We start from the raw sequence: 18,497 nt of genomic DNA on the forward strand, positions 1-18,497 counted from the left end.
TTTTATATCAAATTATTTGTACCATGTTTGGACCGAAATTGGTATCGATTATGTTTCGTGCTGTCACCTTAGAACTTGGGGGGGGGGGGCTAGCTCTGCCCATCATATTTGATTCCTGGGGAGAGGGAATAGAGGTGTTGGATTTATGCAGATATGTCTCCAGTTTAGTGCCATCCATATATATAGACTTCTATCTTTCTAGCACAACGATTGTAGCTAGTAATGATATCAGTAACGGGTAAAATAGCTATCGTGCCATCAATATTATCTTTATTTTCCTCTACGCTCAAATTAGCAATGGGCATCCCTGGTTTGAGATATTTTTAGATATCAGTTTTGAAATTAGACTTAAACCCAGGGAAGCTCTACCTGGCCCCGAGGAACTAATGTTAGTTTTACCGTTATCTTTCTAGCACAACGATTGTAGCTAGTAATGATATCAGTAACGGATAAAATAGCTATCGTGCCATCAATATTATCTTTATTTTTCTCTACGCTCAAATTAGCAATGGGCATCCCTGGTTTGAGATATTTTTAGATATCAGTTTTGAAATTAGACTTAAACCCAGGGAAGCTCTACCTGGCCCCAAGGAACTAATGTTAGTTTTACCGTTATGATAACACCCATGCAAATTATTCAATGAGACTCCTTTTGAGTTGATTTTTAATGCTTTCCAAGCAGGTACACAAGAAATTTTTTAGGGACTACCCTTTCCTAAACTAAAAAGAAAATTCTGCTCTGTTCAATAAAAAAAAACTAAATTTACGCTTTCTAATGATGTAAGTTTCATAAAATCTGAATATCCCTTTCTCTGGCAAAAAAGGAGAAGTTTTTCCAAGATTTCCAGGAAAGTAGGTGTCGACTTGTAGTTTTCTGTCGCTTATTCAGATCTCTTTTCTAAGCTATGGAAGCTATGGCAAAACTGCCCAATTAATTCTGAATAGTCTAGCGACACAAACTAAAAAAGCGTGTAATGGACGAGATAGGGTGATTTTTTAGGTATTGAACGACGTTAAGGAAACTACCGGTCATCTACTTTTCTACTTTTCAATTCCTCTTTAATGAGTCTCGCTACTTCTCTTATACGCCATGACAGTTGTGTTAGTGTTTAAACAAACAGTAAGCTTGCGCTGGCTATTTTAATAAGAACTAGCAGCCCTTTGTAAATTCCCCGTTGTCCTTGGCAAATAATATATTTAGAGGCTTATAAATGAAAGTGGACCTAGTGAGGAACTCTGCGGAATTCAAATGCTTACATGACAAATATTTAACAAGATAGATAATTGTAGGTTTTGTTTAAGAGATGAAGGCAATAATTTGAAATTGCAGATCAACCTGTGAAAATCAGCCAAATTAGTAAATATTTAGAATATGAAACATTTTTGGTGAGTATTATACCTAATTTCGGGTTCACACAAGTATTATAAACAAGTATAAGGTGAAATTTTTCTTAAACTGTACAAAAAAAAATTATGAAAAGTTTACGCTAGTCTTAAGAGCTAATAGTTACTTTGTGGGACGTTGTGCCCAACATTTTTTTTTTTTTTTAAGGGATATGGTTGATTCTTGAAGTGAAAGTATTTTGAGGTTTACTTCTAAATTATACTCATATTTTGTAGATGGTTCCTTGGCTTTGACTGGAATGGTTTGCGAAGTAGAGTTTTGCGACCACCCTTTCAACCCATGGTAAGTTTTGTATGTTTCAATTGGTATTTTGATTTGTTAATTAGACACTAAAGCCACACTCACTTAGAGTCAGATCGGACAGCAGATTAATGAAAGTCAAGCCATTCTAGTCAAGTATCGTTGTATTTAGTACTTTGTGTTCCTACTAGATCGAGTTGACAACCGAGTCTAAATCTAGATCCGAATCTACATAATTCTAGGTTTGTCTAGTTCTATGATCAAACCCTGCAAATTGAATAAGAATCAGTATGACCAAGATCTATCTATTCTATTTTCACTGAAAACGGTAAGCACTCGCTGCTTCTATCTAGATAGAAAACAAAATCTGCTAACAACTAACTGTATCGGATTAAGCTCAAATAGGAAGCGACCACTCTTTACGACATAATTTGGATGAAAATTAATGTTTTGTGGCACAAAACGGCAGAAAACGGTATAAAGTCCTTGATTCATTCTCACGCACTGGGTAAGACAGTGCCTGCCGCTTGAAGGTTTTCTGGTTGAATCCTGACTGTTGCAAGCGAGATCACATCAATATGCCATTGATTTTCCAAAACAAGCATCCAATCAAACTTTTGGGACATCTGTTTTCTTCAGCATTGTTGAAAGGTCCAGTAATTATGTCTTTATAATTCCCTACAACCCTCAGTGCAAGGGCTGTAATAAGGCAATTCGTTCATTATTTACATATAGTGCATGTTTTTGAGAAAAGTATGGATGTTTAACCTCTACTTTCCAAAAAGACCAAGGGCATTCAGGCGAGCTTTTAAAGAATGTTGAGGGGAGTGTTGAACCAAATCAAAACACGTTATGTATATACGGGTTGTCAAAAGGGCGTGACTTAGGAATGACTTAGCACATTAATTCGGAACTTGTTAAGAAATGTTAAGGGAGATGATCAATTCACCAAAAGGTAATATTTACACGCTACTACTGCTACTACCATTACCAACACTACTACTGATACCACTACTACTGCTACCACTACTACTGCTACCACTACTACTACTACTAATACCATTGCTACCACTAAAACTACTACTTCTGTAGCGAGTACTACTAAGGCTGAGGATATTGAAATAATCATATGAGGAAACGTTATGGGGAAAGTTGAATTAAATCAAAACATGCTATGTGCATACAGATTGCTGATATGGGCGTATCAGCAATATTCTTCGAACGGCTTGCCATTTCAAGATGAAACTTCTGGGGCATCATGAGTGGGATGTTCAACTTGCCGGAAGGCAACATGTACCCACTACTACTGGTATTAACTCTGCTGCTACTACTGTTCCTGCGACTACCACTACTGCTAGGATTCTAGTACAATTAAGGCTACGCGTATGAAGGTGAAAATTTGACAGAATATTTAGGGGTAATTTAAATAAAATCAAAACATTCTATGTGCATGAAGATTGTCAAAAGGGCGTATGTTAAGAAAGGATTTGGGTGTTAAGTTGGAGTTTTCAGAGAATGCTTAAAGGCGAAGATGAATTGGCGAAAAGGTAATATGTGCATGCCACTACTAACACTGCCACCATGCCTAGTTTTACTACTCCTACTACTTGTACTACTACTAAACTACTCCAACTACTACTTCAGTTGCAACGCCTTGTAAGACTTATAGTATTAACATGAAAAGGATGTCAAAGGGGGGTCAAAAGGGCACATCAACAATATTTTTGGAACGGCTTACCGTATCAAGAGGAAACTTCTGGGGCATCATGAGCGGGATGTTCAACAAACAGAAAGGCAACATGTACCTGCTACTACTGCTATTAATACTTCTGCTACTACTGTTACTACGACAACCACTACTGCTATGATTCTAGTATTATTAAGGCTACACGTATGAAGGTGAAAATTTTACAGAATATTGAGGGGTAATTTGAACTAAATCAAGACACGCTATGTACATGCAGATTGTCAAAAGAGCATATCTCAAGAATGGATTTGGGTGTTAAGTTGGAACTTTCCGAGAATGCTTAAAGGCGAAGATGAATTGGCAAAAAATAAATATGTGCATGCCACTGCTAACACTACTGCCACTCCTACTTTTGCTAATACTGCTGCTTCTACTACTAAACTACACCAACTACTGCTTCAATTACAACAATTTGTAAGACTTAGAGTATTAAGGTGAAAAGGGCGTCAAATTTGGGGAGTCAAAAGGGCATATCAGCAATATTTTTGGAACGGCTTACCGTACCTAGGTGAAACTTCCGGGGCATCATGAGGGGAATGTTCAACTCACCAAAAGCCAAAATGCACATGCTACTACTATTATAAATAGTGCTGCCGCTACTGTTAATACTGCTACTAATACAACGATAATACTCTTACTACTCCTACTACCACCATAACTACTGTGATACTAGTTCTATTAAGGCTAAGTCTATAAAGGTGAAGATTTGAGAAAATATTGAGAGTGAATTTGAACTAAACCGAAAGACAATGTGTGCATTCTGGTTGTCAAAAGGGCGTATCTCAAGAATTTATTTTGGTATTAAGTTTGAGCTTTCAGAGAATGCTTGAAAGGGAAGATGAATTAATCCAATTACTACTTCTATTGCAACTACTTGTAAGACTAAGAGCCTTAAGATGAAAATTTCAAGTATATGAATATACAGCCATCAAAAGGACATATCGACAATGTTATAGCAATGGCTAATTGTACTAAGTTCAAAACTCCAGGACTTGATGAGAGGGATGTTCAACTGAGCCATAGGCAATATTTTGCTTTCGGTTTGACTTTTAATAAGTTGGAGCTTTCAGAGAATGCTTAATAGGGAAGATGAGTTGGCCAAAAGGCAATATATACACGCTCTTTCTGGTACTACTACCACTGCTACATTTACTAGTTCTACAGCTACTGTTACTATTACTCCAATTACTACTTCTATTGCAACTACTTGTAATGCTAAGAGTCTTAAGATGAAAATTTCAAGAAGTATATGAATATACAGTTATCAAAAGAACATATTGGCAATGTCATAGCAATGACTTATTGTATTAAGTTCAAAATTCCAAAACTTGATGAGAGGGGTGTTTAACTGAGCCAAAGGCAATATTTTGCTTTTGGTTTGACTTTAAAGGTAGCACGTTAATGGTATTCCTGCTACTAGCACTACTGCTATTACTATTAATTAATTTAAAAAAAAAACTTTTCCACAAAATAAGTTTTTATAAAAACAAGGAAAGAACTCCATTAAACCAAAAATGAAAAAAATAGAATCAAATAATCTACCAAGCATACAAATACCACAAATCAGTATCAATAAATTAATGGAACCCAAAACAAACAGAAATTAAAATAGATAACAGACTCAATCTCAAAACGGGCAGAAATTAATATCAGTAGGGTTCTAAACCCCATGCTTTCAAAAATACAGAATATAATTTGTGGTTTACTGAAAAAAATTCAAATGAATTTACTGAAAAAAAAAATGTGCATTGTCAGTTTAATATATATATATATATATATATATATATATATATATATATATATATATATATATATATATATATATATATATATATATATATATATATATATATATATATATATATATATATATATATATATATATATATATATATATATATATATATTTTAAGGAACAAATATCAGTATATATATATATATATATATATATATATATATATATATATATATATATATATATATATATATATAAAATATATATATATATATATATATATATATATATATATATATATATATATATATATATATATATATATATATATATATACATATGCTGATATTTATTCCTTAAAATCTTAATTAATTTTTGATTTCTTAAAGTTATAAAATTTAAAACACTTAAAGAATTTTTTTTCAGTAAAGTACAAATTATATTATGGGTTTTAGAAATCATGGGGTTTAGAACCCTCCTCATATTAATTTATGCTCGTTTTGAGTTTGACTCTGTTATTTATTTTAATTTCTGTTTGTTTTGAGTTTCATCAATTTATTGATACTGATTTGCGGTAGTTGTATGCTTGGTAGATTATTTGATTCTATTTTGGTTTAATGGAGCTCTTTACTTTTTTGAAAAACTTATTTTGTGCAAAACGTTTTTTTGGTTAATTTCTGTTCGTTTTATATTGACATAGTGTTTTTCAGGGAGAAAGACTGAGCCTCTTCTGAAGTTAAACAACCATCCTTTCCCTAAAAACCCTAAATAACCATGGGCATAACTTACAACCCTTGCCCCTGATCTCTGGGGTTCGTTTCTACCTCAAAAGCCTTGTTATATGATATTAAGACTATTTTGAATATAATGACTATCTCAAAATAAGCCAGAACATAAATTGGACTCAACTGAAAAGAAAAAAACAATGCAAATGAATGTGCATTGTCAGTTTAATATAGACATGCTTTTATTTATTCCTTAAAGTCTTAATAATTTTTAATTTATTAAAGTTTAAAAAGTTGTATGTTTTATAGTAACTTGCTACTTATGGTCTTGAGAAGGCATGGGGATTGTCAGCCCTACTCATGTTAATTTCTGCTCGTTTTGGGTTTGTCTAACTCAAACTTGGTTACTTGTTGTAATTTTTTTCGTTTTGGGTTTCATTTGTTTATTGATGGTGATTTGTACGATTTTACGATTGGTAGATTATTAAATTTTGTTTATGCTCATTTTCGGTTTAATAGAGTTTTTTTACTTTTCTCTGAAAAACTTATTTCATGGAAATAGTTCCTTAAATTAATATGTGGAAAAGGCATAAGAGTGTATGGAGAAACTTTTCTTAAAAAATTTCTCTAGATGGAGAAAGGGTGAAAAAAAGTTTGTATTTCAGAAACAATTTTTTGAATAGCCTATTGTTTTTTAAAAGTAAGTTTGTTCCACTAGATCTGAAGCCACCTCTTACCTAATATCAAAGGAATAGAGAAGGGGAAGCTACTGTAGTGCCTTGCTAAGCTATAGAGTTAAATCAAATCTCTGTGTGTGATCATTTTCTTCGCCAAATGCCCTACTTTTCATACCCTGCTCAGTCAATGACTGTTAATACAGCGCTAATGTTATTCTTTTTGTAGGTACGAAGTCCTTCTGATGCTGGAAATTTTGATATATATCCAAGAGAAGTTGAACTGCCGCCAGACGAAAATTCTGGTTGGGATGCCGACTTCTGATGATTCAATTGATGGTTCAACTCCTTTGGAGATCAAATATTCACCAAAGCTCACGATTTTTCTCACAAAGTTGACCATACTTCTTCAGCCCAATTTTTTCTCACCTGTTGAGTTCTACAAAAACTGTTTATTCGTTCTAATAATTTCTGTTCTTTTAACATTTTATCAAGGCTGGTTCCAACATTGGAAGAAGGAATTAGACTGCTATTAAAATTCAGGGTTTCCTCAATAATAAGGTATCAAAAACGCTGTGGAAGGTCCAAGGCTCTGAATTGAGCCTCAGAATGTACTATAAATTGCCAAAAAATTGAAAAGTTTGAAAACAGTAGGTCAAGAACAAAAAAGTGAAGAATTACTAAGAAAATGAAATATCATAAAAAGATGGAAGTTTAAGTCATTGTGATTTCTGACATGTAGGTACCATAGCTTATACGTTACTATTCGATATTAAAATTCCCAATTATGGCTTATGTTCCTTGTTAAGAACTATTATTGCTATTTTTCGCATTTTGCTAACTTTTATGTGAAGTTTAAAAATTTGTTTTGTCTTCCCAGTGAATTAATCCAGTGATGTTCACGAAGTGCATTTATCTAAGTGTTTGGATCCCATGTTCTTTACAGGGGTTTGGTAATAAAATCATATGTTATATGTCTATTTAATTTTGTACTCCTAGAGAAGAAAGTTGTTAGTCAATACGGAATCAAGATTTTACCGCTGAAAAGGGGAGCAAGCTAAAACAAAACTACTCAATTTTTAAAACTCCACAAAGGAAAACTTTGTGGAAAAAAATGTTTAAAATAGACATCAGGAGGGAACTGACCTAAATCCCTCTTCCCCTTCCTGTGTAAATGCCTATATGTAGGCGTTATATTCCTACTCTCTTTAGAAGAACAGCTGTGCACGTATATATATATATAGGCCTATATATATATATATATATATATATATATATATATATATATATATATATATATATATATATATATATATATATATATATATATATATATATATATATATATATATATATATATATATATATATATATATTTTTGGCCTAAAAATCACAGAGTACCAATTTAAAAAAAATTGGAGTCCTTTTCAAGGATTTTTTAAATATATATATATATATATATATATATATATATATATATATATATATATATATATATATATATATATATATATATATATATATATATATATATATATATATATATATATATATATATATATATATATATATATATATATATATATATATATATATATATATATATATATATATATATATATATATATATTTAAAAAATCCTTGAAAAGGGCTCCAATTTTTTTTTAAATTGGTACTCTGTGATTTTTTGGCCTAAAAAAACGTCTGGATAGGTCAAGGGTTTGAGAAAATTTTTTTAGAGCCTTAATTTTCATTAAAGAAAATCATGTGAGGGACGTCCTATTTATACATTTCAAGAGCATAAATTAATTCGTTTCTCCTCCCTCTCGGAGTCGGTATATCGTTCTTAAAATATACAAGATATGACGTATTGGCTTGCAGAATATACAAGATATAAGGCTTGTATAATGTATGCAAAAATACACAAGATAATAAATAACTTTCAACAGCTAAAGAAAAATGCATGGAGGAAGAAATAGCAAAACCACATTGAATTGCAGAGGAAAACGTTGTACATTGAAATCTGCTGCGATATCGAAATCTGATGGGTAAACAGGAAATAGGAACTGGATTCGTGTCAGAAAAAAAATATGCAATTTATGTCACATTTATAGACGTTCAAAGCAGGGGCGAATCTCCAGCATTTTTATGGAGGGGGGGGGGTCAATAGGGGTCCATATCTGGATAGTCAAAAGGCATGAGATGTATAATATTTTTTTCTCTCCACATTATTGGGGGGGGGGGGAGTTAGCTGAAAGTCGGAAAGTCAACGCGGAAAGTCAACAAAACCAATTAAAGACCGATGAAAAAACAGCTAAAAATTTAAATTATAAATGAAATTCAATAAAAAACAAAATGATAAGAATGAAAATCAGATTTCTACAGTATATTTTTCGAGTTTTGCTTAAAAATGAACAAAAAAAACCATAAATTAGCCTAATTTTGAAAAAAAACTGAAACATTAAATATTTTACATTTAAATGAATAAGTAAGTAAAGCGTGACTTCTTTTTAGGTTTGGTATGTAAATTTGCATCAATGGTAGTATAGGGAGGCCTCTAGGAACAACCATCTGAATTTTTATTTTTTAGCATTAACATTTTTTACATTAATATGAATAAGAAAGTAAAGTGTGGCTGCTTTTTAGGTTTTGGTATTTAAATCTGCATTAATGGTAGTATAGGAAGGATAAAGGAGGCCTTTAGGAACAACCATCTCTGATTTTTTTTTTAACGTTAATATTTTTATATTTATATGAATAAGCAAGTAAAACGTGACTGCTTTTTAGGTTTTGGTGTTGAAATCTGCATTAATGGTAGTACAAGGAGGATATAGGTAGGCCTGTAGGAGCAACCATCACTGATATTTTTTTTATCAGGATCCCTCAAGCACGCTAGCTTTCAAAAACAACGAGTCAAAGGAACTCGGATGCCTTTTTTTTCCGAAGCAAAGGCTTTTAATGCTTATGGAGTCTTATATTTCAAAAGGCGGAAAAGTCGTGTTGGGACGCACCAGTATGTTAATGCTCAATTTTTCTTTTAAACAATAAGAATTCGCTTAGTATATATTATGCTTAGAATCTCCATTTACCCTATTGACAACAAAAATAAAAGGACAATAAAAACAATGTGTTCCATATGAGAATAAAAGTCTTTATGAAGGATGGGATAAGAAGAATAACGAACTATCAAGGACTCAAAGTTTCAACAATGAATACCAGCTAAAGCTCAATTTGTTTCTATTCTCTGTCCTCTATATTAAAATCAGTCGGTTGCACTTTTTCCATTTTGGAACTCATGATTTTGGACTTCATTGCATATTTTACCATTGCCTATCCGTCAGCTTACATGGAAGTTTATTCGCTATTTAAAATCTTGCCAGATTTTCATACTTCTTTATTAACTGCAAATATTTAATGCAATACTTTTGTCCAAATTTTTAAGGTCCAGCGACAATTTCGTGAGAGTAGGAACACATTATCCTCCGTTCCTACTTGCTTTTTTTAAACATGATAGAAAAAGCTAAATACAGTAAAATAGCAATTGTATTTTCTTTATATAATTCTCTTCAGACATTGCATCTGAGAAGAAAAAAAAAGTATTTACGGACATTTTCAATACACAACAAAGAAAAGGCTCATAAAACCTGCGCTAGGAAATGTTTAAAGATTTTTTGGCCTTTAATAAGGCCGTTGGGCAGGGAGACTGGGACAGTTAAAAACGCATTGGAAAACCGTTAACCACCAAAGTCATACAAAATGCGACCTTAACGCTTCAGAGCGTAGACTACATTCTTTTCAGTGACAGTCTTTCTCTTGGCATGCTCTGTGTAAGTGATAGCATCGCGAATAACATTTTCTCGCGAATAACATTTCCTATGAAAACTTTTAAGAACACCTCCCGTTCCCTCGTAAACTAGGCCAGAAATATATTTTACGTCACTGCGACGAGCCAACCTTCTGATAGCTGGCTTTGTGATTCCCTGGATATTAAATTAACCTTAGCCTCAAATTAACCTTAGCCTCAAATTAACCTTAGCCTCAAATTAACCTTAGCCTCAAATTATGTTACGAAGACCTTTCCTCCTTTTCCTCTTCCTGTCATAATTTATCCAATATCGAAGTGAAGAGCTGTAAAGTTTTTGTCAGACTAACAAAATTTCTTGAAGGCCCGTTTATTTTATAAACACAAGAATCCTTCCCCACAAAATTGTTATCTTTCGCGAGTTTGGCACTTTTTATAAATTCAACCTCTATAAATTCGTTCTGTTGTTCATTCTATTGAAGAGGCAAACGATTAACATAGCTAGGAAAAAACCAACTGCGAGAAAATCAACGGGCGGAAAGGCATCCAAAAAGCAGCTTGCGACCAAGGCAGCGCCTAAGTCGGCTCCTGCTACTGATCGGGAAAAAAAAACCCACACAGATACACGCCTGGAACCGTAACCCTAAGAGATTCGTCACTATTAAAAGAGTGCCGAACTATTAATAAGGAAATTGCCCTTTTAGATGCTTATCTAGTTAGACTTTTTGAGGATACCAACTTGTGTATCGTTCCCACCAAGAGTGATATCATCATGCCAAAAGATATTCAACTCGCCCGTCATATTCGTGGCGAGAGAGCTTAAGTACCCTAAGTCTATGTAATTAATTCTTAACCAACGGCCCTTTTAAAGGCCACTATATTGTTCAAACAAACAAGCGAAAAAACGTTAAACACCCAAGAAAATGAACAACTCCCAATGGGGGCTGTGGGCCTATCAAAATGTTTTCCGAGAGAATTGGATGAAAAAGCCAAGGGTCCCTTTTCTTTTCAATTATCCGTCCATATTGGTTTACTTTCAATACTAGCAAATTGGGACCTGCCTCCGAAACATGAAATTTTGAAAACTGAGAATTTTTTTTTATTATTTGATGTGGGTTCTTGTTTTACCCGATATTCCACAAATCAAAGTGGAATATCGAGGAGCAATGAGAGTGATTTGAGAGCATTTAAAATGAGATTTTAGCCCTTAAAAGAGCTTTTTGGGAGGGTCCGCCTGATTGGACGGTAATAGACGGGAGAAACCCCTTATTTGGAGCTTGTATATTTTGTTGCAGCTTTAGTGCCTTCACTAACAGCGTGCTTGGCAAGTTCCCCGGGTAGGAGTAGCCTCACAGCAGTTTGAATCTCTCTGCTAGTGATGGTGGACCTCTTGTTGTAGTGAGCTACACTAGAGGCTTCCACGGCAATTCTTTCAAAAATATCATTGACAAAGCTATTCATGATGCTCATTGCCTTGCTAGAAACACCGGTGTCGGGGTGCACTTGCTTGAGAACTTTGTAAATGTAAATGGCGTAGCTTTCCTTCCTCTTCCGTTTCCTTTTCTTAGCAGTTTTGCTGATATTTTCTGCACCTTACCAGCTTTCTTTGCTGCGTTTCCTGAACTCTTTGGAGCCATTGTCAATGATTCTTTGACAAAATCCAATTTTCAAATTAACAGCACTTACAAAATTCGACACAATTTTATATAAGCTAGCTTTTATACAAATTCCGTGCACATTTTTTTTTTTTCAGAGGAACTCAGGTTCTCCGGCTCAGGCATAAATTGCTTGCGCTTTGGCTATCCGAGAACAGACATCATTTTAAATTTATTGTGGTTAGAGTCAAAGCGAATTTGGTAACCTAGGAACGGGTGGAAAACTGAAATAAAAGGCAAGGTTCCGTTCAAGCAGGGCAGGACTACAATTCCCAGTAAGAAGAATTCGTCGTCTTCTGAGAAAGGGCAACTATGCGGAGCGATTTGGCGCAGAGGCACCCGTTTACCTTGCAGCAGTGTTGAAGTATTTGGCTGCCGATGTCCTTGAACTTGTTGGCAATGCTGCTCGAGACAAAAAAAAAAAAATCGTATCATTCCTCGTCACCTTCAGTTTGTCATTAGAAACGATGAAGAACTGAAGAAGTTCCTGTCAGGGGTTACCACTGCCCAAGGCGGTGTTTTGCCGAACATTCAAACAGTCCTTCTACCGAAGAAGACTGAAAAACCGGCAAAGGCTTAAATGAATCTAACCACGGCATCAGGCCCTACTGTAAATTAACCAACAACCCTTTTAAGGGCTACAAGTTAACCCTTTCATACCTGAACATTGAAGGAATGCTTGAAAAATTCTGACACCTTTCAATAATAATCAACGTAAACTTAGTTTCAAAGGAATTTCAAATTCAATTATTTATTTCATTCACAAACTGAAATGGAAACGGTTACCATATGGTCACCTTAGGATAAAAGATTCATTTCACTTAATATGGAAGTTCATAAAACAGTTTCTGTCTCCATTCAGACACAACCGAACCTTACATTTAATGCAGAGAATTCGGCTAGTTGCATCCCTTGCACATTTTTCGTACCGGCAACGTCCCTTTTCGACTCTGACGGCATGCCTACTTCTGTAGTTTTGTTTTTCGCTTTGTAGGAGCACTGACAGAGGTTCGACCAGCACGAGGACTATTGACAACTCCTGACACTATCAAGGATCTGCAAATATCCATCTTGAAGTATATCAAGGACACATGCTGTCTACCCAGGTCTTCGCACTCTCGCCTATGTAGAAGCCAAGCATTGTTCACTCCTAAGTCAAGGAAATAATAGACTATCCGCATGTACCTTTTCTTGGACCGTATGTCAGTGCAGTAGAGCTCCAAAAGCATATCAGACAAGTCTACGCCACCCATTGACTGGTTGTACTCAAGGATAACACATGGGCGATCTAGCTCGGCATGGCTATGGCACAGTACGATGAGGCCACATGCACTGTTTTATCGTCGAACCACTTCTCAATGGAGACTTGCGTGTGCCTTTCAAGCCTATAGTCATAGCTTCCAAGCCCTTTCCTTTTTAATGATGGATGACTTTCACACGTCCAATCCCGTGATTGGTTAGTAAGGCATGAATAAGGGCAACAGATGTACAAAAATTGTCGAAGTACAGCTTGACATTCATTCCCCGCAGCATATTGTCGATCAGTTGAAGGACAACGTCAGCACCCAGCCGTAAAGGACTCGCCGAAACTGAGCCTTTTCTTGTGTAGATTTCTACATCATAGACAATGCCGCTCACGCCCGCTCTCGTAAACACTTTTACACTCCATTAATGAGGCTTGTCTTTCAAGTACTGTTTGAAACTTAGCCGACCCTTGAAGGGAATCATCTGTTCGTCTACACTTTGTCTCTCCTCAAGTGGTATGCTTTTTAGATTTTCCCTGAGCTCGTCATAGATTGGTCTGATTTTGTGCAGCTTATCATGACCTGTTTGATCAGTTGGTACTGCTAAGCTATCGTCATTGATATGAAAAAAACTGCCGAATCGTCAAAAAGCTGTCACGACTCATAGCCTCTGCGATTGGAGTGTATCGAATAGTGCGCTCCCAGCACATCCTCGTAGCTGGTAGCTTTACAATACTCATGAGCATCTGTACTCCAAGGAACCGGTTCATCTCATGTTGGGTCAGCTTTAAGGCAATCCTAGCGTTTTTTTCCCTCGTTGCATGCAAATTGTTTAGGTCAACTAATCGAGCAACCATGCTATCCGTGATGAAAGTTCTGAGTAAATCAATGGGTAAGTGAATTTATGTTGCTTTCGAGAGAGAAGCTTCCCAGGTGATAACACGGGGCTAAATCTCTTTTCTTAGCCAATTGTATTCTTTTGTGGCATTTTGGGGTGGGGACGGCTGAAGATAAAATAGATGATGATCTTGTCGATTGGATGGAAGACGGTGGTGCTTCAGTAGCGGGGAATGTAATGGCTTCTCCACCATCAAATTGGTCATCTGCACCCATAAAAATTTCGACACGGTTCAACATTCTGAGAGGTAAGTCTTCTGTAGGATCGTCAACCGGCTGAACAGGCTGTAGAGAGGCGTATGTGAAGCTGTCACCAGGGGTTGGATTTCAAAATGGATCAGACTCGTCATCATCAGACATGATTTCCATCTCAGATTCGCTGTCTAGTAGCAGAACCATCTCTGCAGCTCGCTCTTGGGTGAGCTTCTCTCTTATACGTTTGCTCCTCTCCTTGAAAACATTTTCTTCCTCTTTTCTTGGTTTGGAGTTTTCGGCGGAATAAGAGAGGCTCGCTGTCTATGGAAGAGAGAATTGTGATCAGACCAATGGTGCATGGGTGCTTTTGCTCCGTGAAATAAAAAGTGAAAAGAAAGATAGAAAAGAAAAAGTGAAGTAAAAAGAAAAAGTAAAGTGAAAGAAAGAATCTATAGCACAATAAACCAGCAAAAACAAAATAGTATAAGAGAAGCATCTTCAAAAAGTACCCGTGCCAAAACCTAAGGTTACCATATGGTAACCGTTACAATAAACATGGAAAAGGAGGGTGAAGAAAAGTAGAGACTTTAAGGAACAAAAACAAGACAATTAAAACAAGAAAAACTCACCTGCATCATTTTCATTATCGCTGTCAAAATCAGCTAATTTTCGCTTTTTAGGCATAGCAAAAAACTGCTCTGTTCACTGATCAACTGACGACTTTCAGAGCCATCTAGGAGAGTAAAAGGTATCGCAACACGAAGGGCTGAACTTGGGCTACATGAAGGTCCTAAGTTCGAAAGCAGTAACTGAACTACAAGAGACACTAGGTACGTGGAAGGAACGGTTGCCATATGGCTACCTCCGGAATGAAAGATTTAAACAACAAAGTAAAACTTTAGCACAAAGAGTGAGGTATCGAGGAGGGTCCAACCATCCTCATATACTGAATAATTTCCGTTTGTTTTAAGTTTCAATATTGCTCCTTACTTTCAGTTGAAATTACTTGTTTTTTGCTTAATTATCAGCAGCTGATGGCTTTTTAAGCAATTCAAAAGCGCGTTTTTAATTTTATGGTTGACTACGGTTTAGAGTTCGTGTCTTAGCAGGTAGGATCCGATGCTGCAATCAGGGTTGCCACCCAGTGAAAAAAACAATTTATTTAGATGCTAATGATTCTTAGGTTGATTTGGCGATTTTCTTCGATAATCTAGTGATTTATGTGCTGATTTAGTGTTTTTATGTTTAGGCAATATAAAAAAACACTCGAAATAGTGATAAATCACTAGGGGTGGCAACCCTGGCTGCAACCATGACAATAAAAAATTGCGTCGCAGCAGTGTGGCGTTTTCTGCCAAACAGGGTCAAAATAAAAGGAAATGCAAATTGTAAGATAACCAATCAAGTTTTCACGATTTAATACCCTAAATAGGTTCTCAGCCCATACTCTCTCGAAAAACGACTATAGGATGCGGATCAGGCCTTATGCGTGAAGTCAATACCAGACGAGTTCTATCTTTATTCAAAAATCATCATTTGATAATTACACGAATGTTGCTGTGAATATGAAAGTTCTTGATCAATCCTCAGCATATGATGATCTTCTTAAAGTAATTTTCGTTGGAAACCTTCATTGTCTTTATACGCAGTAATTCAGTAAGGCAGTTACACGATAAATGCAAAGCAATAAAATGATTTGACAGTAAGCCAGTCCATGTGCTGTCATCCTTGGCTTGAATTCACATAATTGTCGTTTGTAAGCAGTGACAAGAACCCCCAAACACAGACTAATATTTCGGGTCTCTTCGCAATCAAAGAAAACAATAGGTTTATGAATGAAGTGGGCTTACGCACTCTATGCCTGAAGAAGTATAGCACGTTGAACAAATTTCAGCTTTTTCTCGGTCTATTCTGTCCATTTCATATCCTCCAAAATTAAAGTTAATATGATAGGACCATCACGTTTTTCGTAGATTATCGTCCAAGAATTAGTCATGACATAGGACAAAAAAATATAGTTAAATAACCAACAAAACGAGGGTAATATCAGCCAATGGACAGAAAAGAAGCGAAAATGACAAAAGCCGATATTTCAGTAAGGACCTCCGCCAAGCCGTCTTCATTGCACATTCTCATTTGCTCTGTTTAACTTTATTTCAAAAGCTAGTTTTTATTCTCTTTTTTAGCACTGAATACGGCTTGGCGGAGGTTCTTGCCGAAGCATCTGGTACTCAGTTATTAATCTAAGAGTGAACATTTTGCCGAAGCGTCCTGTACCCTTACTAAAACCAAGTTGTTCTTTTCTTAAAATTTTATCTACATCTCTAATTCTAAAAAGTATCATCATACTAAGTAATTTGCTTATTAAGTTATTAATCTAAGAGCGAACATTTTGCCGAAGCGTCCTATACCCTTACTAAAACCAAGTTGTTCTTTTCTTTAAACTTTATCTACATCTCTAATTCTAAAAAGTATCATCATACTAAGTAATTTGCCTCCCATACCTCTATAAGTACCACACTCATTCTTATCACCTTTCTTATCAAGGGGTTTAACTAGTGTTTTCCTAAAATCGTTAGGTACTTCCCCTTAATTTTCCCGAATCGCTACCTGACTTATGCCGAATTTTCTGAAGAAATCAAGAATTTTGCTAAATTTCAGACAATTTTGCAAAATTTCTGCCTTCGGCGAAAATTTTACCGAATGCCAAAAGGGGCGGCGCACCCCTCCCCCCCTCGGGACACCCCTGCTTGAGGCCTTATTATTTTTTAATCATCTTAGTACTGTCATTAATTCTTCGCATCCAAAGTGTCACCAACTTTTTCATGTTCCTCTATACCTTTTCCTGTAACACTATCTCGGTTTCTCATATTCTAGAAATGTTCTGCCCATCTCTCTTTAACTCGTTCCTTATCATTAATTGTGTCCCCGTCCCTATCTTTAATTAGGACCAGCCCAGGTTGACTCTCCCTCTAAATTTATTAACATGCCAGCAGTAGTGCTAGTAGTTTCTTAATGCCCTTTATAGCCATGCAAAACCGCCAAAACTAGACTCTCTTCAGTTTACCTTGCATAATATTTGCGCATTGTCTCTTCAGTTCTCTGATTGTCATATCCAAATTGACAAGGCTGAGAAAGAGCTTATTTTTATTGGAAGATAACCGCTGGAAAATAACTGAGGAAAAAACAAACAAAATGAAACTTTGCGAATTATTTTTGAAAAATAATGCAATTCTTTTAATACATTAGGGATACCGGCCCTCCTAGAAAAGGGCGGAGGGGTTAAAATCGCTTTTTAAAATAAAAACCAACAACGCAACACAGAAAAAAACAAAGAAAAAAAAAATAAATTGAATTTGGCGCTGTTATAAAAGTACCTATTAACAAAATCATATAATGATTAAAAGACTCTCGAATGACACTGCAAAAACTTTATCAGAATATCAGCCAACAACTCACTACCTCTCAAAAATAGTGTCAGACATTTACCCAAAAAAAAACCCCGTATATATTTTTTTGTATTCAATAATTAATTCAAAGTAAAATAACTGTAAAAAAAAAAAAAATGTGAAAAAAAATTTTATCTTAAAGTTTTTTATTTTCATCTTACTTAAGAAAAGATATCCACCCCCTTTTTTCTAACTTATTAATGGACGGTCTATAAAACTTTTTAATAGAAACGATAATAAAAACTATAAAGATAAATAAAAATCTAATTTTTATTTAAAATTAAATTAGGGATTTACTATTATCACGCCGGCTATTGTTTATAATTATAAGTCGAGACAACACGGCACTACAGTCACTCCAGCAGTAAAAGACAGTAAAATCCTTGGATGATCTATTTCATTTTTGCGAGACATCATACATTTCTAAAAGCTATAGTTTTTACGTACAATGCGCGCCTCGAGAAATATTTAAAAGTATTATATTTATAATTATTTTATTTTTAAAAGTTGAATAATATATTAATGAATTTCTATTCATATTTGAAGCAAAATGAAAGGTTAAAAAGAGGATTAAAATTTTAATAGGACATTCAATTTTGCTAGAAAAGAAGAAAAAAGCTTTTCCTCCAAATAATGATAAACGCAGGAATATTTCACGACCTTTCATTCGTCATTTTTGGGTATACGACCTTTCCTTCGTCATTTTTGGGTAATAATTTGTGCAAGCTA

General features: G+C 34.9%; 2 protein-coding genes and 1 pseudogene across 6 annotated transcripts in view; 2 read left to right on the forward strand and 1 right to left on the reverse strand.

Annotated features, from left to right (window-relative positions):
- Positions 1-7,500, forward strand: part of Pkg21D (Protein kinase, cGMP-dependent at 21D) — a 263,107-nt gene extending 255,607 nt beyond the window's left edge. For all 5 annotated transcript variants that reach the window (XM_089089512.1, XM_089089514.1, XM_089089515.1 and 2 more), the window contains exons 14-15: positions 1,621-1,687; positions 6,756-7,500. In XM_089089512.1, coding sequence (XP_088945638.1) covers positions 1,621-1,687; positions 6,756-6,851 — 163 coding nt within the window. In that variant the 3' untranslated portion in view covers positions 6,852-7,500. The remainder of the gene's footprint in view (positions 1-1,620; positions 1,688-6,755) is intronic.
- A 4,093-nt stretch (positions 7,501-11,593) lies between these two features.
- LOC148952051 (histone H2B-like) lies at positions 11,594-11,965 on the reverse strand. The gene is given in 2 exon segments (XM_089088816.1): positions 11,594-11,911; positions 11,914-11,965. Coding segments are annotated over 2 exon segments (369 nt in total). The 3' UTR covers position 11,594.
- Positions 11,966-12,174: 209 nt separating this feature from the next.
- LOC148952052 (histone H2A-like) lies at positions 12,175-12,563 on the forward strand (annotated as a pseudogene).
- Positions 12,564-18,497: the final 5,934 nt, after the last annotated feature.

The sequence above is a fragment of the Artemia sp. Qi Xiang Cuo genome, chromosome 5 (assembly GCF_049724085.1).
Source record: "Artemia sp. Qi Xiang Cuo chromosome 5, ASM4972408v1, whole genome shotgun sequence".
NCBI classification, from domain to species: domain Eukaryota; kingdom Metazoa; phylum Arthropoda; class Branchiopoda; order Anostraca; family Artemiidae; genus Artemia; species Artemia sp. Qi Xiang Cuo.